The 27,997-nt window shown below is 39.9% G+C and overlaps 1 protein-coding gene across 11 annotated transcripts in view; it reads left to right on the top strand.

Moving 5' to 3' along the window:
- Positions 1-27,997, top strand: part of NEO1 (neogenin 1) — a 191,536-nt gene that overhangs the window by 130,768 nt on the left and 32,771 nt on the right. For 8 of the 11 annotated variants that reach the window (XM_040570222.1, XM_040570218.1, XM_040570221.1 and 5 more), the window contains exons 8-15: positions 9,416-9,635; positions 16,250-16,404; positions 16,925-17,073; positions 18,147-18,285; positions 22,333-22,382; positions 23,295-23,439; positions 23,864-23,974; positions 27,353-27,547. In XM_040570222.1, coding sequence (XP_040426156.1) covers positions 9,416-9,635; positions 16,250-16,404; positions 16,925-17,073; positions 18,147-18,285; positions 22,333-22,382; positions 23,295-23,439; positions 23,864-23,974; positions 27,353-27,547 — 1,164 coding nt within the window. The remainder of the gene's footprint in view (positions 1-9,415; positions 9,636-16,249; positions 16,405-16,924; positions 17,074-18,146; positions 18,286-22,332; positions 22,383-23,294; positions 23,440-23,863; positions 23,975-27,352; positions 27,548-27,997) is intronic. The other 3 variants (XM_040570223.1, XM_040570217.1, XM_040570220.1) reach the window with 1 other exon arrangement.

The following is a 27,997-nucleotide window of genomic DNA, read 5'->3' as shown; positions in this document are numbered from 1 at the left end:
GTGTTTACTTTCGTTTGTGCTGTTTTGGGTCCTGTATGTGTGTTTTGTTGAGGGTTTTGACTCTATTTTCAAGGAGTAGTTGTTAAAAACAAATAAAAATGAAAACGCTAGACATTTCAAAAGCTTAATCTTAAAAGTTCAATAATGAATATGTAAGCCCATCATTTTGCAGTACATAATTATGAGTTGAATTTTTTTCCAATAACAAAATGTGTTAAAAGGTAGTTAGTTTTGAACCCCCTGGCGACAGTTTGAAATATGTTTGGCTTTTTTCCGTCTTTTTTTACAGTGCGAGTCCCATGATCCAAAGGCAGTCAGGGCTTTTTTTCTTCACATCCTCCCCTGATCCACTGCTCTCTGATCTGAACAGCGGGGTTCCTGCCTTCCGCTGCAGCCCTGCTGCTGCACGTGCTGCGTCAGGAAGGGCCGTCCTGTGAGACGGGAAAAAATCAGATTGTTTCCTCTACACCAGGGCACTTGGTAATGAAATGAGAAAGGGAGGAGTGTCCTTTATCATAATTGCTTTTATGACTTCCTTTGAAAAATGGGCTCGTTGTTGGAAAGTGTGTTTGTCTGTTTATATAGCCACAATTTATTCAGTGTCCATTTTACATTAGATTATAGGACTAAATGAACACTTAAAAAATCATAATTGCTTGGTATTAGATAGGAATTTGCTTGTATGTCTTTTTGGTGAGCTTTTTGCAAATAGTATGAATTGAGTGAAGAGTAAATAACAGTTCTCGTTCCCAGTCGTAATGTAAATTAATCTAAAGCAATTACAAAAAAAAAATTATGTCTGCATTAGGCAGATGTCAGAATAGAGAAATGACTAAGTATTTCCATTTCATTTTATGAAAATGATGGGTACTTTTTTTTAGAAAGTTTTCTGTACTAGTTAAAATGGTACAGAAGTTAAAAGCATTGTCTTTAATGAGACCAATATGGAAGTGGTAGAAGTGCCCAGGGTAGAGAGTTGCTCGCAACCCGGATCCGTCCTTGGACAGGCAGAGAGATGAAAGGAGGACACGCAGATGCTTGTGCCATGTGAAGGTGCTGTGAAAAAATCATTGCTGGAAAAATACCGCATCAAAGATGCTGTTATTTTCCCATCCTTTTTGTTGCCAAATGTCTTATATATGCAATGATGAGCGATAGTAATAGATTTTCAGGTAATCATAGCAAATAATGTCTAAACCACTGCAATATAAAACATACAAACTCTGTTTCATTTTTTGAGCCTGTTGTCCCTGGTATACCACTTTGCGTAGTTGTACATGCATGAGGCAGTCTTTATAGGGTCAGTTGTGCTTTTCATTTCCAGATGGCTTGTGCAATTTTAGTTTTAGAAATAATTTCAAGGTTAGTGGGCTTTAGGTCCAACTGGCCACCGTTGGGCTTTCTTGTAGGTGTTGCCTGAAATGTTCTAATGGGTTTTCTTTTTTTGACAAATGTCCTTGTATAGCAAAATCACACAAAAGCTTCAGCTGTTCAGATTACCTCATGAAGCACAACTTTGTATACAACTGTTGGCGTAAGTTTGAATTTTCTGTGAATGATTGAATTCTGCCATCTTTCTATGGTCGTGTAGAGCAGACACAGGTTTGTGTCTCACACCAGTTAAATGGAGGTGCTGGTGATGCCCTTATGGAGCCCAGGAGATCCTGAACATGGGTTATCATATCCAGCAGAAATTATTTTAATACACACTCCATTCCATGTCTGCTTCTTCCCTGTTTCAGTTTTCATGAAAGAATATTTCAGAAGAATAGCAGTCTGATCTATTTCTTTTAATTAGTTTTTCCAAGGGAAGGAAGTAATTCAGTTATTATAACTGATCTATTGAGACAAAGTACCAACTTCAGCCCTTTGTCCTATACGAACTTATTTGTGCCAGTTAGTATGTTTTTCTTTGGTTACAGTATCATGCAGGGGACTGTTCAGAATAACTATATGATGTCTCTTCTGTTGTAAATTTATGAATTAGGCATATAAAGAGGGACAGCAATTTGATGAATGGGTAAAAACCCAGCAAAAAAAGACGACAGAAAGCAAAATTGTAAAGGATAGTTTCACCACCTGGACTTTCTCATTTTGTTGTTTTGTACTTGCTACATTGCAATGAGTCCCTGTTACATTTTTTGAATACTGTGAGGAAAAGTGTTTTTAAAAAAGTCTTTTTTTTTTGAATACGACTCTTTGAAGTATCACAGCCTCTTAATGCTGATCAAAGCTAAATCCTTCTGCTGCTAGGCAGTAGAAATAATACCATGTACTAAAGCTGAAATTTTGGAAAACATCACACTAGGTTAAAGTAATAAAAGCATTTGAAATTCTCGATTACCCTTCTGGAATCAGTTAACTAACAATTCTTTTGAAAAATGTTGTTATTTAGTAAACAGCTTAATCTGAGTGCACCAAATCAAAATTTGAATGTGTTGGTGCTTCTCAGGTATTTTTTTCTATCAGCATTTCCAAGGCATTCAGAGATCTGAGTGTCTTAGGTCATGTTGTTCTAGCAGATTTTTTGGCAAAATAGTAATTTGCTATTTTTAGTTGCAGTAGTAAGTCTCTGTTGCCTCAGCCAAAGATTTATTTGTACTCAAAAGTTATAAAATCCACTCTGAAGTCCTTACAAAGAGGCCTTTCTTTTCTCCTGCACTGCTGTTACATTAACCACTCTCCAGTGCCCCAAACAGCACAGTTGTCCCCGTAGCAGTTTCTGTTGGCCGGCTCTGTTGTGTTCTCCGCTCGCCTCACTGTCCGTGCCCTGGGGGTGCAGCCACATGGACGTTTCCATTTGCTCCAGAAGAGTCCATAGGATCTCAGCCCTTACATCCCTGCTGCTCGCCCCTTGAGTTGTGCCTCAGCATAGGCTTGGACCTGGCACAATCTCGCTGTCTTTGGGAGGAGACCGGACTGGAAGTGCTCTGCAGTTGCTGTTGGGCACAAGAGCTAATGCAAAGGGCCAGTGGCTGAGCCCGTGGGTGCTGCTCCCCCTCCAGTTCCTCTCCGGCTGCCTTCTGACGTAGACATAGCTCAACTACGCTTCAGAAATACCCGGTGCTGCGACTTTGCGAGCACTTGAATATGGCCAAGAGTCTAAGTATGGCCACACAGTAGGTTTTAAAGTGTTTCTGCATCTTAGTTTCACAAATGTCAATACTACCTTCATGAGGTAGGCTGTGGGAGTGACGTGTCATTAGCACCAGGTAGCTGGGGCACGGGGTGTTGCACTTGTCCCAGGTCATGCAGTGGCAAAGCTGAAAGCAGATAACATTCCTATTGCACTTTTTCTTTGTGTAGTATGTCCGGTGTTGTAATTGGGATGTTATTGCCCACAGCAGGAGGAAGCCGTGAATATGCCACTGGAGGAAAAGAGGAGGAAAAGGGAAATCTAAACCGGAGGGGCTGGACAACATGGAAAATATTTCTGCTGATTAGCTAACAGATAAAGCATTTCAATTACTGGTTTTCAGGCGTGGTATGTTTGACAGAGTTGTTTTTAAAAGATCTCATCAATATCCTGAAACAATTACGACCGAATAGCATCACAGCCGCGTTTGAATTGTTTGTTATCTGGCCGCAGTGAATTACGCTAATCGCAGCATGGGCCAGTCCTCCTACACGATGAAAAGCCGGTACCGCAGCGGTGCGTCAGGCTGGCAGACACTGCAGACACCTCTGAGACTTTACCAGCATCATGCTGGAAAAATTAAAACCTTGTGATTTTGCCTGTGAGGGTGAGGATTCAGGCTAGAGAAGTCACTGGTGGTTAGTCGTTTGTTTCCGTCTTTAATCCTTGTTGAGTATTTGTGCACGCCACAAAACACTGCAATAAACCTGCAGTAGGTGGTGTCTTGTCAGAAGAAGCCTTCGGAGAGGAATTCCTGCCACAGTAGCTCAACAGGAGGGGCTTGAGCAATTAGCAGTCCAGGTGTGTGTCCCCAGCATGCTCATTCTGCATTTGTCACACCAAAACTAGCTGGGAACCTCCTGGTCTGCAAGAAGATCTGCTAAGAGAGTGATGAGGAGTCTTCTCTTAGGCTGGACCCTGGGATTTGTGCTGCAGCTGAAGTCTCTGTGTGGTGCCCGGGGTGCCCCAGGCCAGGGCAGCACAAAAGTATAGAGCTACGTGATGGCATCCCTTCTAGCCCATGAGTACTGCGGCTAACAAATGGTTCTGGTGGCCAATTTGGAAAGCCCTAATTCCTCCTAAGCCTAAAAATCCTAAAAAGTCTAATTTCTCTGCCTACCTCTTCCCGTCGGTGGATTTCTGGATGTACTGTGATGATTGTTGTTTCAATAGTTGAACACCATTTGTGTTTGTTCAGGAATTTAGACACTGTTTTGTTGCCCAGGTTACTGCATAAGCATTAGAAAATACATTGCGCAAAGGAGAAAAAGGACTGTTTGAAATATTTTGCTGTGTTTTTAACTTTTTTTTTAGTTAGCTTTTAACTTGGTTAGATGCAGACAGATCAATCAACCTGTTTTCCTTCTCTATTGATCCAGAATTGAAACTGTATTGGGACAGTTTTAATGCATCCTCTTAGCAACGCTGAGTTATTTAACCTCGGTCTCCCCCTCTCAGCCCCCAGATGCACTGGAGCCAGTGTTTAGGGAGAGCAGTTCATTTTGTGTCAGCTCTTTTGCTGAATGATTTCTATGAAATGCTGTTGAAGACAATGTGCTATATCTTGACTCTACAGCTTTTGTGTGATGCCAAATCGAGCAAAGATCTTGTCTTGGTCCCTTAGAAAAACACATGTCAGAAAAACTGATTTATCAGCAGTGGTTGAAAAGATAAATCTATTTCATATATACGTCTGGCATGCAACATTCTTTTCCCGTGTTTTTAGTATGTCACTTGCTGAATATGCATATTTTACTTTTTTTTTTTTTAATGAGATTAATGTGAAACTGTGTCGGCATATCTCTGTAAAGACTACCCCAGAGCAGAGTAGCTTTTTGAAAAGTGGTGAAATATATATTGGAAAGAAAAGACTTGTTTTGCGTGTTACTTGTTACACCATGCTTAAAAGCTTGAAGTAATAAAGCTGCTCCCTTACTGGCGTTAAAACTAATTTTAGTGTAATTACTCATTAACACAGCTCTGCACTGCTGAGCATTCTGCTCACACGGCTGTGTACAAATCGGTTTGTAATGGCACTCAAGGCATTTTGAGGAAGAATGGGGGAGAAAGGAAAAGAAATAACCTAGTCTTCTAAATACATTCCACGGCTATCAGCAGTACCAAATTGCTGCCAAGCTGGTATTTAATTGCAGCTTTCAATGGGTGAATTTTCTTGCCTATTCATTGCTTACCTTACTCGTATGATTTACAAGCCCTTTGTGCTTTTATTTGGTTCGTGGTTTATTTTTCTGATGCTACTAGTCTTTTGTTGTGTTTGACCGATCTACCTATAATGCTGTCAGAAGGAATATTTCTAGTTGTGAGTTTTGCACAAGGAGAAAACTGAGTTTCTGTTAATCTGGGAAATCTTGGCAGCTCTCCCAGGCTCTTCATCTTGATGCCTGCAGGTTCTTCATGCACTGTGCGCAGATCACTTAAATAAAAGATGGATCTTTTTCATTACATAGGGAGATAAATACGTGAGTATGTGGAAGGTGTTTTAGATTAACCAGATAATTTTTTAAAAAATATCAGGAACACTATTTTGTAGAGAAATTTCAGCATTTTACTTCAGTTTAATTATTCTTAAAATATTTATATTATGTTTGAATTAAAGGCAGTGATATTCAGAGGTAGGTAAGGTGCATTCCTTGCATCAAGCGCATGTAAAATGAAGTAGATCACCTGACAATATTACCAAGACACATAGAGGAAACCAAAGTATTAATGGAAGGTAATGGAAGGTACGTGGCTTCACACATTTCAAGTGTGAACAGGTATCCCAGCTCTAAAAGACAGCTGCTGGACTGAAGAGTGGAAGTCTGATACAGCTCTTCAGCGTTTTGTATGGTCATACAGTAGAGATTAATTTCCTGCAGTCTTTCTAGAGTTAAAGCAAGCTGAAATGGTGGATATAAGAAATTTCTTCACTGAAGTAGCAAGTGCTGGATATTTCTGAAATGTCTTAATTTTCTTTTTAAGAAATGGAGGCATTTCGTATGTTAAATAGTTTTAATAAATGTGTGAAGCAGTCAATCAAAGTGTTCACCAGACTGGTTGAGAGGATGCTACTTCAGAAGGCATTTGGCTGATGCAGCTGTACTGCACGAGTTTGTTTTTATAACAGCCTCCTTCAAACTGTTGCATGGTTTTAAATAATATTACGAATGTAATTAGTTAATAAAGGGATAGGAAATTAAAGCTTTCTGAAAGAGGAAGATAGGCAGTTGAACTGTAAAGTGAACAGAAATTGAAAACTTGAAATGAAATGGAAGCCAGTGAAGCAGGCACTTAGGGAAAGATGCAGAAAACTATGGGCACTGTGGAGGTGTTTTGTAGGGCACTGCACCTTGATCCTCAGTGGCAAAAGCTGTGGTGAAGGAATAAAGAAAGGTGCAGTGGTCAAGCCTCCAGTCCATTAACATGGACTCAAATGTAAACACCCCACTGCCCAGCCATCCAGGATGGATTTGGCTTTCCTACTTCCACCTCTGAAAGCCTGGATAGTGTCTCTGTATTTTTCTGGCTAGCCATTTCAATCTTCATTTCTGCTTCCTTCACACTCTGAGCTTCAGCTTGGCCAGGAGATCCATGCTGAGCCACGCTGGCTTCTCACCGTGCCCACTTGTACCTCGCACTTACAAACAGACCGTTCTCATGCTGTCCGTTCCTGAAGATCAACCAGCTGTCCTGGCTGCCCATGGGATTGCACTTGTCCCAGGAACGTGCACAAATTTCTTCTCCTGTAGTCCATTTTCTTGGTTATGCCAAGTGCCTTCGTGAGTGTCCTTGGGACCTTAAATCTCACCATCTGAGGGTCACCAGCTAAGGCTGCCGTTGATCACCAGACCTTTGACTGTTGGACTCAGTGGTCTCTGTAGGTCACTTCCAAGTGCAACTGTTCTGTTCTGCTCTAAATCTTCCTTCTTTTTAATAGCGAATCCGGGAGAGCATCTCTTCTGCTGGGCCATCCAGCAATGGGGTCAGAAAATTGTCCACATCTCCCTTCATATAGCTATGCTCTGAGAAATGGAGGTGACGTAGGTTGGAGGAAGGTAGTAGTGGTAACTCTAAGCACTGGTAACTTCAGCCAGAACCTTTTCTGCCCATGAGGTATGGCTTTTGCCCTTTGGTATATCATACTATACCATGGACAAGGGGTGAAGCTGTGTAATTAAGTATCCTGCACCGCATAGTGGGCGATAACATGGTTATCCTTGGGAGATAAAACCTGGTGTGCTCCTGTAAGAAATGTAATTATGGGGACCTAAAAATAGTTTAGATTTTGCAATGAAGGTGATGTGAATGGCGTAGCCCATTGATGGTGAGGAGGGTGTTGGAGAATGCTTAATTGTGATCTGTGGCCGTTGCAGTGTGGAAAGGATAATTAAGAAGATATTCTTGAGTACTTGTCTGTCTGTGAGCTCTATTTCCAATAGCCAAACATGTATGTTGCTGGCTCTGGGAGTCTTGCAGAGTCCTCTAAAATACAGTTACTGAAGTGAAAAGTTCTGCTTTGAGTACCAAAGCAAGAAGAAACACATAATTGAAATGTAACTAGCTTGATGATGGTGTTTATGGCAGTACCTGGGGGAGTGCAACTTCCCAGATGAGAGGATGGGCAGCCTCTGAGAGAGGAGACGAAGCAGGAATGCGAGTTTCGGGAAGGTCCTTGTGGCATTGCATAGAGAAGTGCTTCATAAGAAACACCAAATTGTTTCATAGTTGTGCCCACATGCTTTTATCACGTTGTGCATGTCTGATAAAAGGAGATGTTTTCTTCCACCATCAGCAGCAGTGGTCTAAAAAACAAAAATGAAAAAACGAGTTCTGCAAATTGAAGACCTACGTGTGAGGTGATGCTTTGGTTGGCAGTGGTTTTCTTTAGAGTTTAAAATAAGGTTGTTATTGATGGTAGGCTTCTCTAGGATCTGAGACGTTCTTGGTGCGTCTGCCTGGAAGTATTCCGGGGGTTTGGTTGCTTAGGAAGCATTTGCTGTTTTAGTCCTTTTTTCACATGCAGGTTTCTCCTTTGTCTCTCATTACATGAGCCCGTGTGTCCTGGTAGTTCTTTATGTGGAGATGCTGCAGCTCTCACCAAAGCTGTACTCGTCCTGAGCTCCTTTCTTGAGGAAACCTGAGCCATTTTAGTTAGTTTCCGTGATTACCAAGGTAATAAATGTGTTTGGCAGCATAGACTCCAGTGTGGAAAATGCTGTTGGATGGCTTAAGCTTGGTAAATAATTAAGAATCCAGAAAAATTCAGGGTATCCTGAACTCTAGGGTTTTGTTACCAGTTGTGCTTCCTGTAATACCCTGTGGTAATTGGGGTCCAGCTGCTCACAATATTACTGTTAGATTTACTGGATGGATTGCTTTAATAGGATTTGGAGAACAGCTATTTGTATGTTACAACTTCTGCTCTTAACTTTTCAACCTTTTAATGCAATAATCCTGGAGATTTAGCCTAGCTTTAAAGCAGTAACACAGGGAGACGGGCATGACCGACTGCAGAAAGTTCGCAAAGCCTCCGTGTAACACAAAACGAGTTGCTTGTGCCTGCTAGTATCTTTGTAAAGTGACGTAATATACTGTGAGAGGGAGGAAGAGCACGGATGGAAAGAAAATGGTTATCTTAGGGAAAGTTAGGAGCAAATCTCTACTTGCCCTGCCCTACCAAGGCTGTCACCATGTTGGCAGTAGTAGGACCCAGCCAGTTCAGAAAGCAGGTCGTATGTGAGCTGACCCCAGCCTTTAATTGCTTGCGCTCCTTGAACAGACTTGGGATATTCCATCTGTCATTTATTTATGATTGAGAATGGTATGAATTAATTGTGCATGTTAATGAAATAAAATAGAAAGTTGGGTTTGAATGTATTTTTGAATAAACAATACAGGCGAGTTTTTTATTTGTAAATGCTTGGTATTACATCTGGTTTACAAAGACATGAAAATACTGTTTGCTGCTGGTATGCCCTCTTATGAGGGCATATTTTATCCTCAGTTTTCACCTTTCCCTTTCCCTTGCCACTTCCATTACAGTGGAGATTTGGTCTGCTTGCTCTACAGTGACGTGTCCTTTAATATTTCCCATTAGTTTCCAGTAGTTACCTTTGCCTGCATGTCAGCCTTCAGTTTAATGGCCTTTTTTGTGTGTGTTCATTTTGTTTTGTTTCCCATCGTGGTTTTGTTTATTTCTTTTGTTTTTTTTTCTGTTTTCTTTTTTAAAACCGTGGTGATGTTTGCCCTTCATATTCCCCAATGTTTGCACATGACAAGATGTTGCCATCCCAACATTACCTCCCACTTCACTGACCAGTGCCACTAATGACCATCTAGCACCAGCTACAACGGGACCACTGCCTTCAGCCCCTCGGGATGTTGTGGCCACCCTCGTCTCCACTCGCTTCATCAGGCTGACGTGGCGGACACCTGTGTCAGACCCTCAGGGAGACAACCTCACCTACTCAATATTCTACACCAAGGAAGGTATAAACAGGTAAAGATCTCAACGTGTAAAGCGGGTTGTGCTCTTTCATGACACTCCTTCACGCTAGCATTGCTTAGAAGCACCATAAAATGTAAGTCTTCAGAGCTCAAAATCTTACAAGCTGTAGTCTGAGCGGCTGTGTTCCCTTTCCTCCTGCACCCTGATTAGGGGATACGCATTTTTGTCTGCTTCATTGCTGCATAAACATGCTGTTAGGGGTAATGCCTGTGCGTATTTTTGATTGACTGCAAACAGTTGCTACCTGCTTGTAGCAGACTGCTAAACACAGAGACTGTAACACCTCTTCGGGAACGCTGATGGCTGTAAATGCCACCCACTGCAGGCACGCAGACACCCTCCAGGTATTACATGTGCTGCTGAGAGGGGGCAGTCAGCTCAAGCTTTAAAACCCTGTAACTATAGCCTGATTCTAGAGAGGCACACGGTAGTCGGTTAAATGTAGATTCCCATCTAGGAATCCCTGCAAATAGAAATTTCACGAATGTGAAGCATTCATGTATTTTTTACATGCTATCCCAGTGGTCTAGTTCAATCTACACGTTTCTCTTACTGATGGGATCTGCTGCTCAGAATTAGTTTCCAATTGTTGTGATAAGATTGAAGAAGTTAAAGCTAACAGGCGTTTTGAGCTGTGCTTAATTAATTACAAATTAGATTGATTATCAGATTTATTACTCAAAAGAAAATTATCTATTTACTGTCTAGAGAGTGAGGCGCAAAGTTAGGAAAGTCATTTGGAAAAAATCTCAAATGCACTAGTACTTGGAGAATTTCCACTTTTTTCTTAGTTCTGAAGATAGACAAGAGTCTAGGTTCACAGATGATGACTAATTCGGGCAATTAGTAAAATTTTCTGTGACTCACAAATGCGTTTTTTCTACTACTTCCTCATTTTGGTAATATTAATTCTTTTTGGAGATATTTTAAATGAGACAGGAAAAATGGTGGTGTCCTGCGAGCTATCCTTGCTGTCTGCCTTTCCTCCTTCATATTGCTGGTTGTAACTGATCTCCCTGTTGGGTTTTTCAGAAAGTAATTTGCTGAAGGTGGTTCATTCCTCTCCTTATACTGGGTCTTGCTTTTGGAGAAAGCAAAATGCATCCCCTTCCACTACATACGGGACTCCAGAAATCTAGAAAATATCCCTGTAGGGTCAGAATCACTGTGCAGAGCAAAAGGAGAGAGGCATCTCCTAGTCTGTGGGGAGTAATTTAAGAAATTACAGGACAACCTGCAGACACTACCCTGCAAAAAGCAACCTTCCGGGGTTCGAGTGGTGTAGCCCACAGAAAGTTTGCACAGCAGAATACTTGAGCTGGTGCTTACATGTAAGCAGGTGGTTTCATTGACTGCAATGAAATCTTTGTTTGCTTACATGTTCTTCTGGATCAGGGTTCAAGGCAGGCTCTGGAAGCCTTTCACTGGCACATGGTCACGAGTTTCTGGCCTTTGCTACCTCTCTGCTTTTGGAAGTCTTTTGCTATGCTCATAAGGACTGTTGGTATCACACATTTCACAGGTTAGTGTGAAAGTAGTGTGAAATCCTGTCCTGAAACCTGCATTTAGAGAATGAGAACAATAGAATTAAAAAACAACAATGAACCACACTTGAGAACAAATGCATCCTATTTGGACAGCCTTTGTGTCAGCAGGCTCCACCTTTGCACTGAAAGCAAGTACGGATGCTGTTTGCTTCATCTCTGTCAAGTTAGATCTGCCCTGACAGTGCTGACAACTTGCCAGTGTCAATTCATTAGGGCATGAATTTTGGAGCTGTTAAGCTGAATTAAGCAAATAATTGAGTGTAATACATTGTTTATGATAGGAGAACAGCTAAACTTGAACTGAGTGTTTCCTTCTACCTGGGAGGTCAGAAATAACTCCTTGGAGAATTTGAGAGGATGTTTAAAGTTATGGCTCAAATTAATTCAAATGTTGAATGTATTTGAAGTGATACTAAAGCCCCTTCCACCCTGAACCCAGTTAGTTTTTGAGGGACAAAAGCTGAGATGACAAACCCAGTAGAGGTTCACCTTGAGAGGTACAGAAAATGGACTGGGGGTGTGCAGAGATTTTTGCCTCTCTGCTTCTGTCTGCTGCTGTATTTGCAGACACCTGGGATGAAAGAATGAGAAAAATCCCCCACGATTAGGATGGTAGCATCCACTCCCAGTCCTAAACTGAATTCCATGCAATCAATAAATTATCTAAACTTTGCACTCAAGAGTCGAAAAAATGCCAATTTGCAGCATTAGCTTGCTAGGGTTTTTTGGTGTGTGCATGGATGGGGGTATTTGATTTATGGCTGGATTTAAATGTTTTATATGGCTTTAAGGAAGAGGCATAAAACCAACAGAAAACAACTGTGTAGAGATTAAACTTTTAAAAGTGGGTAGGATTTTTTGCTTGAAATTTAAAGGCACAGTAAGAAGTATAATTTTTAAAAAGACAAGCAATCATTCATCAAATGTTCTTCCTTTTTGATGTTACGTGGTACATTTTGCCTAGTTGTTTGCTTTTTTGGTACTTTGCTTAGTTTATGACTCAAAAAATAGGTGGGAGTGTCCCACATAACGAAGCAGTCAAAAACCAGAAAATTTTGAAGTCAGATTTAGATGCGGAACCCTCTTTTCTCTCTCAGCATTATAAAACACTGCTTAAATGCTTGCTTTGTGGTCCTTGAATTATACATGATCGTACATCTTTGCTGTGGTTTTAAGTGCATATGTACCATCTCCTAAAACTCTCAGATTTGTGCCTACGTGTACCTTTTTCATTGCATGCATTACTGGATCCTTACAGTAAACTACGTGTTGCCTCTTCCTCACTTGGGTTTGAGCAGCGATCAAACTCTGGGTCATTTGATTTATTTGCCTTTTAAATTGGGCTTTTAAAAGATTGTGAAAGTCCATACGATGTGGAACAGCTCAGCGAGATATTCTGACATCTCTAATTCATCACTAAAGGGTTGCAGAGTCAACTTTATATGGTGAACAGTAGCAGCCCTACGTATCTCTGCAGCACACGAGGTGTGCGATTCATGGGGTAGCGGCCCCGGGAGAGACTTCGCCTTGGCTGACTTACATTCCTTTTAGTTTACAGTCTTCCAGTGCAGTGAGATACACACAGAAACACGGTGAGGTGTTCCTTTACTTTGCACCTTGGACTGATTTAGAGGACCTCAATATATTCATGGATGGAATGTAATCACCTGCTTTGCAGCCATTCTGCAGCACTGCAGTATTTCCTTTCCCCTTTTCAACTCAGTGTGTGCTTGCACACCAAATTTGGCCTTTAATTTGGGTGCTGCAGAAGATTGTTAGCAGCAGAAAATGAGGAACTACAGCGAAAACGGCAGTCTTCTAAAATGGTCCTCGCTTCTGAAATGGTTAAAGCTGGGTTTGGTGGCTTTTAGTGTCTGTCAAGGAGGAGTGGGCGAGAATACAGGACCTGGAGGTTGCTCTGTAACAGAAACTGCAAGGAGCTGCTGGAGAGGAGCATTTATTGAGGGGACCATGTAGGAATGAAGAGGGCGTCATGGCTTTGTTGCTGTACCTCCAGAAGAACTCAAGTAATCTGGTCAGATACAAATTACTGTCTTCCCCATAGATTATATAGTTACATTAACATTCCAAATTCAAGACAGTTCCCCTGGAAAGTGTATGAGAATTCAGATGTGTAGGAGGGAAAACAAAGGGAGGTTTATTTCTGTGAAACTTTAGGTGAGCGGCCATGCAGGAGAACTTCAGATTTTCAAGATATGGACAGAAAATTGTGAGAAGGCCAACACATTGCTTGTACAAGATGGTAACTTACACGCGTGATAGATTCAAATAATATTGAACCCATGGTACAACTTAGTGTGCTACAAACACAAAATGGAGTTTAGTTGTGCGTAATGGCACTGTCAAAATGTCCGTCTGAGCTCACTGCCTGGCTTCACAGCTGATGTGGCTGGCATAGATGCTGGTCACTTTTTAATAATTCCCCAAAGGTTTTGTTTTTGTAAGTGTGACTTCAAACTTTACTTTTCCAGATGAACTTTTGCTTCTGGTTTTGAGCTGTAGTCTTTTTTCTCCCCTCTACGTGACAGCTATTTTAAGCCTTAATTCCAGTTTGCAAAGCTCTTTAATTGGGGATTAAACTGGAATGAGTTAGAATAGTCATAATGTTCTGTTGGGTAATATAGTTATTCATATAGACCATCTGTTTTGCTACCTATTATGCCAACCTAAATGCATCAGAGCTCATAAAAGGTGCTCAAGGCTCCCAAAGAAAGGACATAAAGGAGAGATTCATGTAGCACTTAATTAGATTAATCTCAACATATTTTTAATATACTGTTGTGAGGGAAGGCACAATTCCTACTTATTACTGAAAATTGCATTGCTTTGGCTCATCTATTTATTTTTTGATAAATGTTGTGTTTCCATTGAAAATAATTTAAATTTTTTTTGTAATTTTAAATAATGACCTTGGATTACTGACTTTTTTCTAGACAAAATCAGTGAGTGCATTTAAACTTGAGGCAGAAAGTGCAATATATTTTGCATGTCAATGGGAGATGAATGCTATTCCACAGCTGTGAATCAGTTGGCACTTATTCTGGGTTTTCAGATACCTTCATTATAGCTAAGATACATTTTAAAGGAAGCTATCCATTTGAAAATGCATTTTCAAGCAAACATTTTGCTTTAGCTATAACTGGAAAAGTTAGCGAGAGAAAATATTTATCTTTTTTCCTGCCCACCTCTTTCATTCAGCAGTAGGAATTATATTTCTTCAATGTCTCTCTCGCTTCTCTGCCAGCTTCTTTCTTGCAAAAATTACTTTATAAACATTAAAAGAAGAGAAATCCTTTGCAGAGTTCTTAAATTCATATATAATGATGCTGCTCATTCAAAGATGAAAATTAAAAAAAAATCTGAAATAAATTAGGCTGTGTATGCAATGCCATTTTAGCTCAACTGTAATGAAAGAGAATATTCTAGAAAATGTGTTTAAACAGCTTTTCAGTTACATTTAGCATATTGTTTTCTTCTGTATAAATACAGTATAATAGTGCAGAAATGAACAGGGATTTGAAAATGTTTTAAACCCAGTTATGCTAAATCAACCTTAGTAGTTGATTTAAAAAGAAATAAATTAAAAAGGGGAATTTTGGCATCAGATTTCCATGGTATAAATTAAATCGTAATGGCTGGGAGGTAGGAAAGAGGAGACTGTGGAATAATTTTGCCCAGGCTTCTGCATTAAAAATGATTTAATAGCAGCTAACCGTTGGGATGAGAATCGTCTGCCCTCTGCTGTGGAGCTAAACAAAGTCTCCCAGACAAAAGGGGAAGGATTGTATTCAAACCATTCACATTTTCCTTGAGTTTATTTCCTCAGTGGGGAAGTTTTTCGCTGCTTCTTTTGTAATGGTGCTGTTATTTCTGTTTCAGGGAGTAGATAGCTTCTTTTCAAGCCAGGACTGGCCGTAGATGTCCTTGCCCAAACGTAGCTGTGTGAAGGTTCAGGTGACAACAGCAATGTGTTGGAAATAAAGGTTGTAGTTAGTTGATAATTAATCTCGTGGTCTTCACCACAGTCCTGAGCTTGGTAAGAAGTGATTGTGTTTCCTGAACTATGATCGCTGCTGGACCAGGCTTTCACACGGGGTGCTTGAGGGCTGTAATTGAAATTCACTAGATGCAGGGCAGTAATCTTTGGGTTTGCGCACCGGGTGGGCTCTCCCAGCTGGCTTCTAGCTTTCAGCTTGCAAAATGCCTGCCTTTTTCCCAAATCGAAGAGAAATGCCCATTACCACTCAGCAGGCAGTTCCTTAGGGCTCTGGCAGGCAAAGCAGGAGGCCCAGAGCTGTCTCCTCCATGTTGCTGGAGCACCTGAGAGAAGCCCGACTCACGTGTCCCGCTGGCAGCCCGCGATAGGAGCGTGCACCGCTGCCAAAGGATGGTCTCCAGCAGCGGAGCTGCGGGCAGACGTTGCCTTCTGTTGACTCCACTACTTGTGTGGTAATACCGCAACTGCCACAGCTGTCTGCCGCAGTGTGTGTGAGTCAGAGCCTTTGGATGTTTTTAAAAAATCTAAATATTAGGGAGGAACTAAGTAAAGTTTGGAGATAGAAGAAAATATTAAAGCAGCCTCTTTGAAAAATACACAGAAAGCATCCCCACGATATTAACAAAAATGTCTTTAAATCTCACTAGAGTCTGTGTACAATTCTTAAATATTTTTTCTTGTGGCTTCTGAGTAGTAGGATAAACTGTCACAATGAATTATGGCATGCTGTTGGGAGAATAACAATGAAGCTACTTAGAATTTTTTGATGTTGAGTATAATTTATTCTTTTAGTTTAGTGTGTATTCTTTTCAAAGACAAGCTACAAAATTAGAAGCTGTTTGTCACCAGCCATTTTGGCATATTACTGTTTTTGTGTAGTCAGGGTGGTATAAATAACCACATCATTAATACACTAGATACATTCAAATGGGATACACGTTAGATTTGTTCCAAGTAGCAACCATTTCTTTATCTACCTCTCAAAAACCCTCTTGCTAATCAATGATTGTTTCTGTGCCCAAACTTTTTGTTTCCCAAAGGGAACGTGTTGAAAATACGAGTCGTCCTGGAGAGACACAAGTGATGATCCAGAACCTGATGCCAGAAACAGTTTATGTCTTCAGAGTTGTGGCTCAAAACAAGCATGGCCCTGGAGAGAGCTCAGCACCGCTGAAGGTGGCCACTCAGCCTGAGGGTAAGCTATAAATACTTAGAGCCTCTTGACTTTGTGATCGCCGTTTTTTTTCCATTCATGGCCTTTCCCAGAATGAGGTGATCCTCTTAAAAGTTGCATTTGCAGACCTGAGTTTCAAAATAATTTTTCACGCTACCACGTTGGTATGCTTTATTCTCACTCTTAAGAAGAACTGATAAAGCATTCCTTGTTGAATTTTCTAAACTTCGTTATAAAAGAATACTTTCCAATTGTCATAAACTGACAGAGAATAAAGGAAAACTAAGAAAATACAAAGGCTGTGATTTGTTAGAGTTGCTCAGGACACACTGGGAGTCTGATGCAAGGAGGAGAAGCTCCTTCAGAAATTTGGTGCCGCCTTTACCCCCTACCAGTGAATTCATGTGAAATGCTTAAATGCAGAAAAATATCCATCTTTGAATGGAGTTTATTACTTGTGAAGTTGATGCCAAAATATTTAGCTCCTGAAAATCTATTGGTTAGGCTTGGTGACGAGCGGAGTTTCATGCTTACATTGCAGTTCAGCTTCCTGGTCCAGCACCCAATATCCGAGCATACGCCAATTCACCCACCTCCGTTACTGTCACATGGGAAACGCCGTTGTCTGGCAATGGAGAAATCCAGAACTACAAGCTGTATTACATGGAGAAGGGACAGGACAGTGAGCAGGTACAGAGCATGGCTCTTCCTTTGTGATGTACAATGCCAGTAACAGTATTGTTTCTTTTATGTTTTTACCTTAAATTTCTAGAAGCACCTTACCAAGAGTTCATTTTTCTGACAGACAGAAGCCTTTAGCCTAAAATACAGAAATATTTAAAATTAAACACCTGGTTTGTTAGAAAATGGTTTAATTCATTATTCAGCATGAAATGTATTTGTATCAGAATTAAAACAGTTTTTATGTGATGGCTTACTTAGGTATTCAGCATCAAGTAGCATTTGGGGATGTCCTTCCTGTCACAAGAGGAAAAAACTGAATACCTATTTCATCATGTAATGGTCCTGGTTCAGATGGTGTGAAGGATGTTTGCATAGGTTTTATAGGTTGGCTGTTTTTACGCTTACTGCTGATTTTAGCACGTTCCTGAATCCAAACTATTCTCGCTTCTTGAGTCTGTTGATCTGGTGATTAATATTTTGATATTGGTGAGTGTCTAATTAAATTTGTTTAGGATTCTACTGGAAGAATCCAGCATGTTCTATGCAAGTACAGGTTGTCACCTGAAAAATAATCACAGCTTTGGGAGAATTAAACCCAGTCATTTAATTTCCCACATGATGGTTTGTAACTACGATTCCAGCTTTAAAAAAATCTTAAGGGAAGAATATTTTTGTTTGTTAGTTAGCATTTAAAATATTTTGATGTCAGTTTTTTTAATAGGAATGAGTATTCCTCAGATAAAATTACCTCTTCTACTTTTGTGTCCCACTGTTAAAAATATCATAATAGTTTTTACTAATAGACAAATTTTCTAGATCCCTTTTCGTTTGTAGAACCTGTGTCCATGTTGTGACTTAAATTGAATAGGTAAAACTTCCTCTTGCAAGCTGACTGATAGATAGCATCTTTACGAGTCCTGGCTGCATATGACTGGGGGTTTGACTTGCACGTGCTACAGAGTGCAAGTGATGTCCTTCCTGCTTTATACTTTGAGTATTACTGAACTGAAAGTCTGAGAGGTTTATAATTGCAGACCTGATTCTGACCTTGACTCGTATGTATATTTGCTTATGAACAGGATGTTGATGTAGCAGGACTCTCCTATACCATTAATGGATTGAAGAAATACACAGAGTATAGTTTCCGAGTGGTAGCTTACAATAAACATGGCCCTGGTGTCTCTACGCAAGATGTTGTTGTACGTACGCTGTCAGATGGTAAGCTGCTTTATTCCAAGGCTTTTTGCAGGAATTATGTGGTAATTTCCTTTAAGTGGATTTCAAACCAGAAAGACTTCTCAGGTTGTTGTTCAGTGCTGCACTGTTTTATTAATAATGTGGTTTCTGCATATGGCCATGCATGCCAAAAGTTCCCCTGGGGCTTTCCAAATTGGGCGAAGGAAAATTAATATACCTACAAAAGTATCCAGTATTCCAATTACAAAACAACAGTGTCCTTAATTTCAACATCAGAGGTTTATTTCATGGGTTATTGGGTCTACAAAGTATTAAGAGTGGACAGAAACATAATTATATTGAACCCAACCACTCCAAATTGTTTTTTAGCTTCTATAATATTTTTTACCTATGAGCAGACTTCTGCTTTTGGAGTGTTTTTATTTTACTTGTGGTCATGTGGAAAAATGTTGCATGTCTTTGTTTGGACTCCAGCACAGATATTATTAAATCAATCATTTGTAATCCTGAAAGCAGGAGATGGTAACAGCATTTCCTGTAAGGCAAATAAAAAAGTAACGTGAGCAAATCTGATATATGAACAATTGTAGAATGATCACAGTTAATGTTCGCTTTTTTTTTCTACAGAAGTTTAATTATACATAAGAACTGTCAGACCCAAAATGAGCCTAGCCTGGAATCCTCTCTCCAGGACTGAGCCAAAGCAGAATGATTATTGTCCCAAATTGTGCGTCGAGAAGTTTGTTTCTATGGGACTTCTTGGCCCTGCAGTGGTTGCTATATATTCACTAACTCAGTTGCTCTTCCATGAAACCTCTAATCATCCTCTTTAAACCCATGTCAACTCTTATCATCCACAACATCAAGTGGAGGATCCCACAACTAAACTTTCTATGAAAAATCCCTCCCTTCTAGTCTGTTTTGATCCCTCTTAGTCTGTGTTAGTGTTACTCATTGCCAACAGCTGTGCCGCCTGAAAGAGGAAATAATCAGTCTCCATCAGCCTTCTCTGTCCCACTCCTCATTTTATAGACCTCTGCTGTATTCTCCCTCATTCATCTCTTTTCCAGATTTAAGACAGAAATGGTTACTCATTTCTTCTGTGGAAGCTGTTTTAAGTGTCAGTGTCCTTTTCTGAACTTTTTTCTAGGTTTCTTGTCTCTTATGTGCTGAGGAGGTAGGGAAGACCAAAATTGTATTAAAGATGTAAGTGTGTAATTACCAGCATTTTTTGGCTCATTCTGAGCACTGAAGCGACATTTTTGGGCTAGAGTGATCTTGCTCCTTAGTGGAATTGGTTTGCTTAGAGCCATTGCTTTGCATGTGGAGTTAGGATCGTTTTTCCCATGTATGAATTTAATTTGTCACATTAATATCTAGGCACAGAACAGCCTCAGGTCTTTCTGCAGTTCTTTACCATCAGATCTTGTCTGTACTGATATTTTTCACATTGCTGCTCATCCCCCTTTCATCCCTTACACATGTGGGTAGTGACAGGGGTGTCAGCATGTGCCATGCCAGAGCTCCACAGGTCATCACCCACCATGTACGTTCCCACCTTCTCTTGCTTTTAGCCAGTTGTGTACTCGGGCAAGGACTTCCCTCCTATCCCATGATTGCTTTGTTTCTTAAGAGCTCTCCAGCAGGTTTGTGATGCAAGATTTCCCTTTAAAAAGTGACAGATATGTCATATTTCTCCATGTATTTATGAATTTCACACTTCATTATAGTTTCATTTTTTTTGCTAATACAGATTTTTGATTTCTTACCTGAGGTGTCCAATAGTTGCTCCAGCAGAACCCCTTCTAAATACTGGCATCTCCCAGTATCATGGTAACTTTAAGTGACCGGTTACAGCCTGCCATAAGTAATGCAACCGTTTCATTCCCAAGTTCCCTTAGAAATTCTGGATGAATACCATCTAACCCTGCCAATGTGCTGCAGCTTATGCCTGACACTTCTGTAACCCTGCCTATTGACATTTCAGTTGGAGAGTTGCTCTAAGTACCTTGTAAAGGATGTCATGGAAACCTCTCTGCTGCCTTCCGTTCAGTACAAATGCAAAGCAGGTAGTTCATCTGGCCTTACTTTTTCTTTTCCTTTGATACCTTGGTCATCTGTAACTCTGCTTACTCTGAAGGGCTTCCAGCTCCTTACTTATTGAGGAAGAATGCATTATTAGTTTTAATGTCATTTTCAAGCTTTCCTGAACTTCTTGTCACCTCGACTTAAGTTTCCACATTTAACATGTTGAAATTTATTTTCTACAGCTTTCTGAAGGATGTCCTTTTGCTTCTAACAGTTGTGTAGCTCTGCTGCTTAACCATGCTGTTCTCCCCCTTCACCCTCTTGAATCTTTCTAGATGAACAATGCACATTTTCTTCCTGGGTTTTCCTATTGTGGTGTCAGTACGCCCTCTCCATGCCTCCTGCAAATATTTCATTCTTAGCTACCTTTTTTAGCAAGCAACCTAAGTCTGTTACAGCGGTTTGTTGCAGAATAATTAGCTCTTCAGGTACAGCAATTTGAACCAGGGTTTATGTGCTGCTGGTAAGGATTCCATCTCTTGTCATAAGTGTTCCTGATTTGTAGGAAACAGCGTTGTATCACAACTAGAAATACCATCAGCGCATCACACCCTGATAGAGGGCATGTCCCTTACCAGCTCGTCCTTGCGGCCTCTCTGAACCAGCAGCATGTCAGGTCCTCCTGCTGCACAGCCTACCAAAATGGGCTGAGCCTTTCTTATCTGAGCGTGGAATATCAGCCCATAGGACATATATTTTATTTGTTGATCTGGTTAATTTGGTAATCTGGTCTGAGTTTAGGCGTACTTTGACATAAAATGAGCTGTGCATTCAGTAAGGTACATGTATATGTATTTACATGCATAAATCCTTTCCTGCGTCCTGCCGATCTTCTGTCTCTTGCCAAGTTTGCGTTAATACGCGTTAATTATTAATCAAGCTTTGTGAAACCCAGGACATTTTAGGTTGTCTTGAAAGCAGGCACCAACTGCATAAAACAAGAACAGCAAGAACTGGCTTAACTTTATTTCATTTCCTCCTCTTACCTGGTGGTCTTGCTTTTTAAAGGATGTAGCCCCTAGTCCCTAGGTCTGGTGATCTCAGACTCAGTTCAGTTGGCAAGAGGGGAGGAAAAATAAACCGTCGTTATCTCCGTTTCGGTAATGGGAGAGGGGTATTAAACTACACCCAGGGGTACCTTTCACTTAGCACTTTCACTCATTTATGCACTCAGGATTGTTTTCTTAGGCATTGTTCTGCCTGGTGTGTGTTATCTGGAAAACGGATTATTGTGGCCGGAACAATCTCTAGTCCTGTTGTACGTCTAGTTCTCTGTCCTTGTGCTTTGTTGGAGCCTCAGCTTCCTGTCAGGGAACCCTTATCTATGCCTTTGAGATAACACTTGCGAGTCTTTCACCTCTGGAGAGCTGCAGAGACTTCCTTGCTTTCAGTTTCTCTCGTATGTAACCTGTTTGTGTAATGGACTTCAACTATCCTGACCAGTGAGTTGCTACAGCAAGTAAAGAACTAACAAAGAGTGGAGATTCAGGAGCAGAAACTGTCTTTGCAGTGCACTTCACCTCTGTGCTTTTCAGTAGCACAGACACATCTTGACTGAGGTTTTCCTGTTACAGCAAGTCGTGAAACAAAAACCAGGGCTAGAATTTTAACTGTGGATTCCCAGAATCAAGCATCTAAATGGAAGTCTTGATTTGGAAAAGTACTGAACATGATCTCTTAGAGTTAACGGGAAGTACCTTTAAATATAAGGCTTTTTATTTAAATACCTATGATAAGTAAAGGCCTGAATAAAAAGTGAGTTAATTTTTTGTGATGAAAGTAAATAAATCTCCTAAGCCAACCAGTCACTGTGTGTCAGAAAGCATGTGTAGAATTTTGTAGTCACTTTAGATTGTGTCTTAAACCTGAATGGTTCGTACTTCCATAATGAATGATATCAGAGAGTAGTTGTACATGGAAATACAGTATGGGATACATTATCTGGAAATGTTTCAGTTGTAATTGCTTTAATGTTTCTAGTCCCCAGTGCTCCACCACAGAATCTAACGCTGGAGGTGCGGAATTCCAAGGTAAGATGCTGAGAATTTGTTTTCTGTTATGGGTAAATAGAAGGTTGGGTCTTAGATCAGCCAGAATTTGGAGTCGCTTTTGAGTCTTCTACCATGCTGCTTTTCAGCTGTTTGTTTATGAGTTGCCCAACAGGGAAATATCTGAATGTGGGACTCAAGGCATTAGAAACTCCAATCCAGTTGTGGGCTGCGCACAGCAGAATGCCGTGGAGGCAGTGACAGTACTCCAAAGCATGGAGACTAGTTATGAAAGAGGTTTAATCAGGCACAAAAGCCTGAAGCAGCAGAGCTTGAATATGTTCCTGGTGATAAACTATTGTTTACAGAGTGTATACATACATATGTCTGTTTACAAGGTCCTGGGCCCTTTAAAAAAGAAAATTATGTACTTAACCGTTATTACTTTAGTGATTATGATTGGAGATTTAAAAAAAAAATCCTTTTCTAACCCCTTTTTCCAATGTTGTCTTCTACTGCATATATGGTAAACCCCAGCAGCTTCATGCACATAAACTACAGTTCAGATAACTTGTACCCTTTGAAGAAAATACCACTTCTTAAGGACAGCCCCTCAAGTAAACCATATCTTAATATAACCCAAAGAAGATGGAAAGGGAAACCCAAGAGGCCATTTGTGAAATCGGAATCAGGAGGCCTGATAGGATTGAAGCACTTTGAGGCAAACTTATAGGCACTTGTATGACCTGTGCTGCTGCTGAATCACAGTTCTTTTTACTTTTTACAGATAGCATTTTTCTCTTTTTAGACAGCACGTGTTTTACACATATGAAAATGCAGTGTATTCTGTCTGCATGTTTTCCCACTTTGTGTTTCTTAAGTATTAGCACTAGAGTATTTTTTTCAGGCTGTGTGGGAGGCGATGACTTTGTAATTATCTTCTGCCTTCCACAGAGCATCATGCTACACTGGCAGCCTCCTCCTGCAGGGACACACAGTGGGCAAATCACAGGCTACAAAATTCGCTACCGTAAAGTGTCCCGTAAGAGTGATGTAACTGAGAGCATCGGTGGGACACAGCTTTTTCAGCTAATTGAAGGTGAGCTGTTATTTGCAAGCATTTGTTATCATAGGGGTTTCTTAGGTGCTTTCAGTGTGCTGAGGCACAGAGACTTATATCTACATGCTTATGTAGTGTTCTTACATTTAAATGCAAAATGAAAACACTTAAAAGGAGTGATGATAACTTCTGAGGTAGTCTGGGCTGGCTATTGGTAACTGAAGCCTGTTCTTTAGCCCTAGTTTTGCCTTTGACTTGCTAAGTGGACTGGACAAGCCCTTTTAAAACCTTTATATAAAGGCATAGGGGTTGCATGGAGAAGATGGTCCTGAGCTCATTGTGTTGACTGAATGGCAGAAAGAAAAGTATGGAGAAAATTCCTCTATTTTAATTAAGAATTGTGATTCCTGTGTTTGCGGTTGGAATTGCTGTTTTGATATCTTGGATGCTCTTTGTCTCCCAGGTCTTGAACGAGGTACAGAATACAGCTTCCGAGTAGCTGCCTTGACTGTTAACGGTACTGGACCAGCTACTGACTGGATATCAGCAGAAACATTTGAGAGCGATCTAGATGGTAAGATAATAAGTGTGAAGTTATCTGTGACACCAAAGACAGGGCACAGTAAAGTTTGATTGCTTTTTAAAAGGCAGAGATGATTTTGTTGAGTTGTTTTTAATGTATTCTAATGTTGCAACTTGTTATATTTATGATGAAGTGAAATTGATTTCTATTTTATTATGAAATTCTTACCAAGTCAATAAAATAGCTTAAAATTAAATCCTGCTTCTACACTTTCTAGTACTGTATGTTAGCACTATGTTTTTCCTACTAAGAAATACTCGATTTTGAATGACAGTGCCAGTGATTCAATATTTAAATAATAATACATGATAAGATTTATGTAATAATAATGGCTTGATTTTTATACTGCAATAAAATTCATCTTGTTAATCATGCAGTTGTTTACAGGCTATAAAGTGGAGGTAGGAGGACTGTTTTCCTTGAGGAAGTAAAATAGTGATTATGTATTTATGGCACACCTAAATTATGCTAATGAAACCATTGAAGCATTGCTCAGAGAGCTTAGCGTAGTGATTTGATATTCAGAGATACAATGAGTGACTACTCATACTGTTGACTGCAGTACGGAGTATTGGTGTCTGCATGGTGGTTGCAGCGTTGGGGTGTAAGTGTAAACTTTGCTGAATGCAGGAGAGATGCCGTGGTAGGAAAGGAGCAGTGGAGAACGCTGCTGCTGTCCGTACGTCTTTGAATCTTACCACTGTGTTTTATTGCTACTATGCTTTGTTAAAAGCTTTTTCCTCTATTTTTTTTCTTTCTTGTGCTTGAAGAGGACATTTGGCCTATAGTAACTGTTACTTTTTGCCACTTCAAAAAAAAAAACAAAACAAAAAAAAGATTGATTATATTTCCAGTGCTGGTAGGCTACCGTAGACCAGGTTTTCCACCAGAAATGAAGACTTGTCTACCAAGCCATAGATTCATGATGTGTGGCATACAGAACCACGCTAACATCTTGTTTTTTCAGCGCAGAGGTTAACAATGAAAGTAGAAAAAGGTTGTGAAAATTTTCGACCTTTGTCAATTGGCCCAAAGGTTTGGTATTTACTACACTAGGATGATTTGCAAGCGGGAACCTGACTCTTGCAGAATTCCAATAAGCAAATTTGTGAGTATCTCCCAGAATTTGACTATAAGCAATTGAAATTGCAGCAGAGAAGTGCCATTTCTAACAGGCTGGCAATGGCAGATCGCTTGGGAACTGCCTAGATGTTGCTGATGATTCTGGGCAGCGTATTTCTGGCAGTTCCTATTTCAAAAAAGAATGCGATCAGTTCTTTTGCACACAAGTTCCTTATGTTTCTTGCAGGTCATTCTCCCTCCTCCCTGTGTTACAAAGTAGCTCGAGGGTCATTCTAGCTGAATTAATATTGCAGGTTGCCAGTAATGTCTTTCACATCTGTGTGACTGGAGATTTAGTTATGCTGGCAGCTGGAAGACAGAATTACAAAAGAGATCCAATATTTGTTCTACACTGTTGGAAGATTGCTTCAACAGTCAGCTGATTAAACCCCTTGAGAGCCCATTTTTCAATCTGTGTTATGCAAAGCTGATGCTCAACTTAATATTTGTCCTCTTATTTCTTACTTTCCATTGCTTAATCGAGAGCAGCAGAAAAACTAATGTTAACAGTAGAGTTCAGTTTTGTAGCTATTTAAAATTTGCTTTTTAGAGCTGAAATGACTTGCATGTGTGTGTCTGTCTTCCTTTATCTGGATATGACACAACCTTGCAGCTTGAAATACCACTAATTCCTCCAGCTGAAGATGTATTTTTTTTGCATTTCTTTCCTTAGTAATCTCACGTGGATGTTTTTAATACATTAATTTTAACACATTCATGTTTTAAATAGTGTATTTACAACTAATCTTTAATTTCTCAAGTTCAGTATGCATCTATACATCTATACATGTAATTTCTTTCCATTCCGTGGCTGCTTTTGAATTTAAATAGAGTATAATTATTGTGTCATCAATGCAAATGGGAGCCAGACGGTTACAAGTCTGTGTTAGTAGGGCTGTGTAATTTTGCAGAGTTGGTGCAAGTCCCACAAGGAGTTCGTATGCAAAAGGTGTTAAACAGTTGTACAAAGTTTATCCCCAGCACAGTGACTTCTGTGCAGTTTAAAATGTCATCTCTTATATTGCAATTCTGTAGCTTTTCTGTATTTAATAGTTGTGAACTTTAATTGATCAGCTGTGTCAGCTGGAGGCAATAAACTCCCTCAGCAAGCAGGCCAATGGCATATTATGATCCAAATAATACTGTTGTGGTGTTTTATTAAATGTTTTTAGATAAATGCAGCATGTTTCATTAAAAGGCAATCCCTGCAGGAAGCAGAACTCTCTGAACAGATTTTATTTTAGAGCGGGGAACTCAGTTTACTATTGCACAAAATATTTAATATCTGTCACCATATGGCGGGCTCCAGTGACCTGACAAAAGCAATTATTCTTTTCTGAGAAGTTAAGTCAAAGGTACGGATGTTAGTACATGCAGTTTTGCTTTCAGATTGCTTTTATTTTTTTTTCAGCACTGAGGAAAAGTCATTTTAGTAAAAATATTAGGGGACTGCAGTTAGATACCGTGGAAGTAAGTCCTTCTGGTTTTAGGGATCTACATTCCATCTCACTGCTGGATTGTGATTAGATTTGTGTTGCTTGTGGGAGCAGGGTTTGAGCATTTGACATGGACTCTGAGTATTTTTCATTCTTGCGGTATGAACATGTAGTCCCTGCATACATTTTGTGAGTTATGTAAAAGGGACTTAAGGATTTAAGCAGTGACAAGAAAGGTGGCATCAGGTACAGGACAAATCACAACAAACCTTTGCCACAAATGCAATATCCACTTTACTGACAGTTATTAGAGCTTTGGAATATTTTATCTAATCCTACAGTGAGCTCAGGAATGTTCATTTCATCGTGAGTGTGTTTTCAAGGTAGTTGTTTAATGCCCACAGTAAGTAATACAATGGAACTAAAAGCAGATTGTGGTGGAGAAGAATGTGATAATTGAATGAATATTTTGAAAAATTACAAATTGGAAAGAACATGCACAAATATATAAAAAAAAAAAAAAGTGCCTTGAAGCAGATCTGGTATTTTCTTCAGCATGACTGTCTTTTCTTTTAAAAAGAGTATCTATTAAAATCTACTAGTGGACAAAACAATGTTAATTTTCATCTGCTTATTAGAGAGATCTCTGCTCTCTCTTGTACAATAAAACTCCCTCCTTTGGACCATACTCTTTTTAATACAGGAGAGTACAGAGTACAAGTGCTACATTTGACCATACCAGCTCATGGTTCTTCATGTAATTACCTTTATGTAAGAGCAATCCTTTAAATCCGTCATTTTTCTTTAACAGAAACTCGTGTTCCTGAAGTTCCAAGCTCCTTACATGTCCGTCCCCTTGTCACCAGTATCGTAGTGAGCTGGACTCCACCTGAAAACCAGAACATCGTGGTAAGAGGCTATGCTATAGGGTATGGCATTGGCAGTCCTCATGCGCAGACCATCAAGGTGGACTATAAACAGAGATACTACACCATTGAAAACTTAGGTAAGGAAAACAAATCAACACCAGGGCCAATGTTTCACTTCTAATTTATGTTCCTGCTTTCTAATCATGATATGACAAAGATATAAGACTATCAGCATGTCTTCTAAGAGGATCTTTATCATTATGAAGACAATACATTGGGATGCCAGACAGTTGATAAATTTGAAACAAATTCATTTTTCTGTTGATGTCAAAGAGGCAGAGGAACTAAAAAAAAAAAATTAAAAAAAATGCTAAATTCACTGAGCTTGAAGCATAGTGCATTTTGATTTGATGCATTCCCTTCCAGAACTATTACAAAAACTTTCACGCTGAGCAGCACTTCCTTATTCTCCTTCTGGAGCTGCAAAGCAGTTTGCTTCAGGCAGAAAAATAAACTAAAATGTCACCAAGTTACTGTGGCATTTACTTTAAACTACAGGATAGACCCTCCACAGAATTGCCTGTGGT

This window comes from Cygnus olor, chromosome 11 (genome assembly GCF_009769625.2).
Source record: "Cygnus olor isolate bCygOlo1 chromosome 11, bCygOlo1.pri.v2, whole genome shotgun sequence".
Classification (NCBI taxonomy): Eukaryota; Metazoa; Chordata; class Aves; order Anseriformes; family Anatidae; genus Cygnus; species Cygnus olor.
Note: the sequence above shows the minus strand (reverse complement) of the source record. Positions and strands in the feature narration are given on the sequence as shown.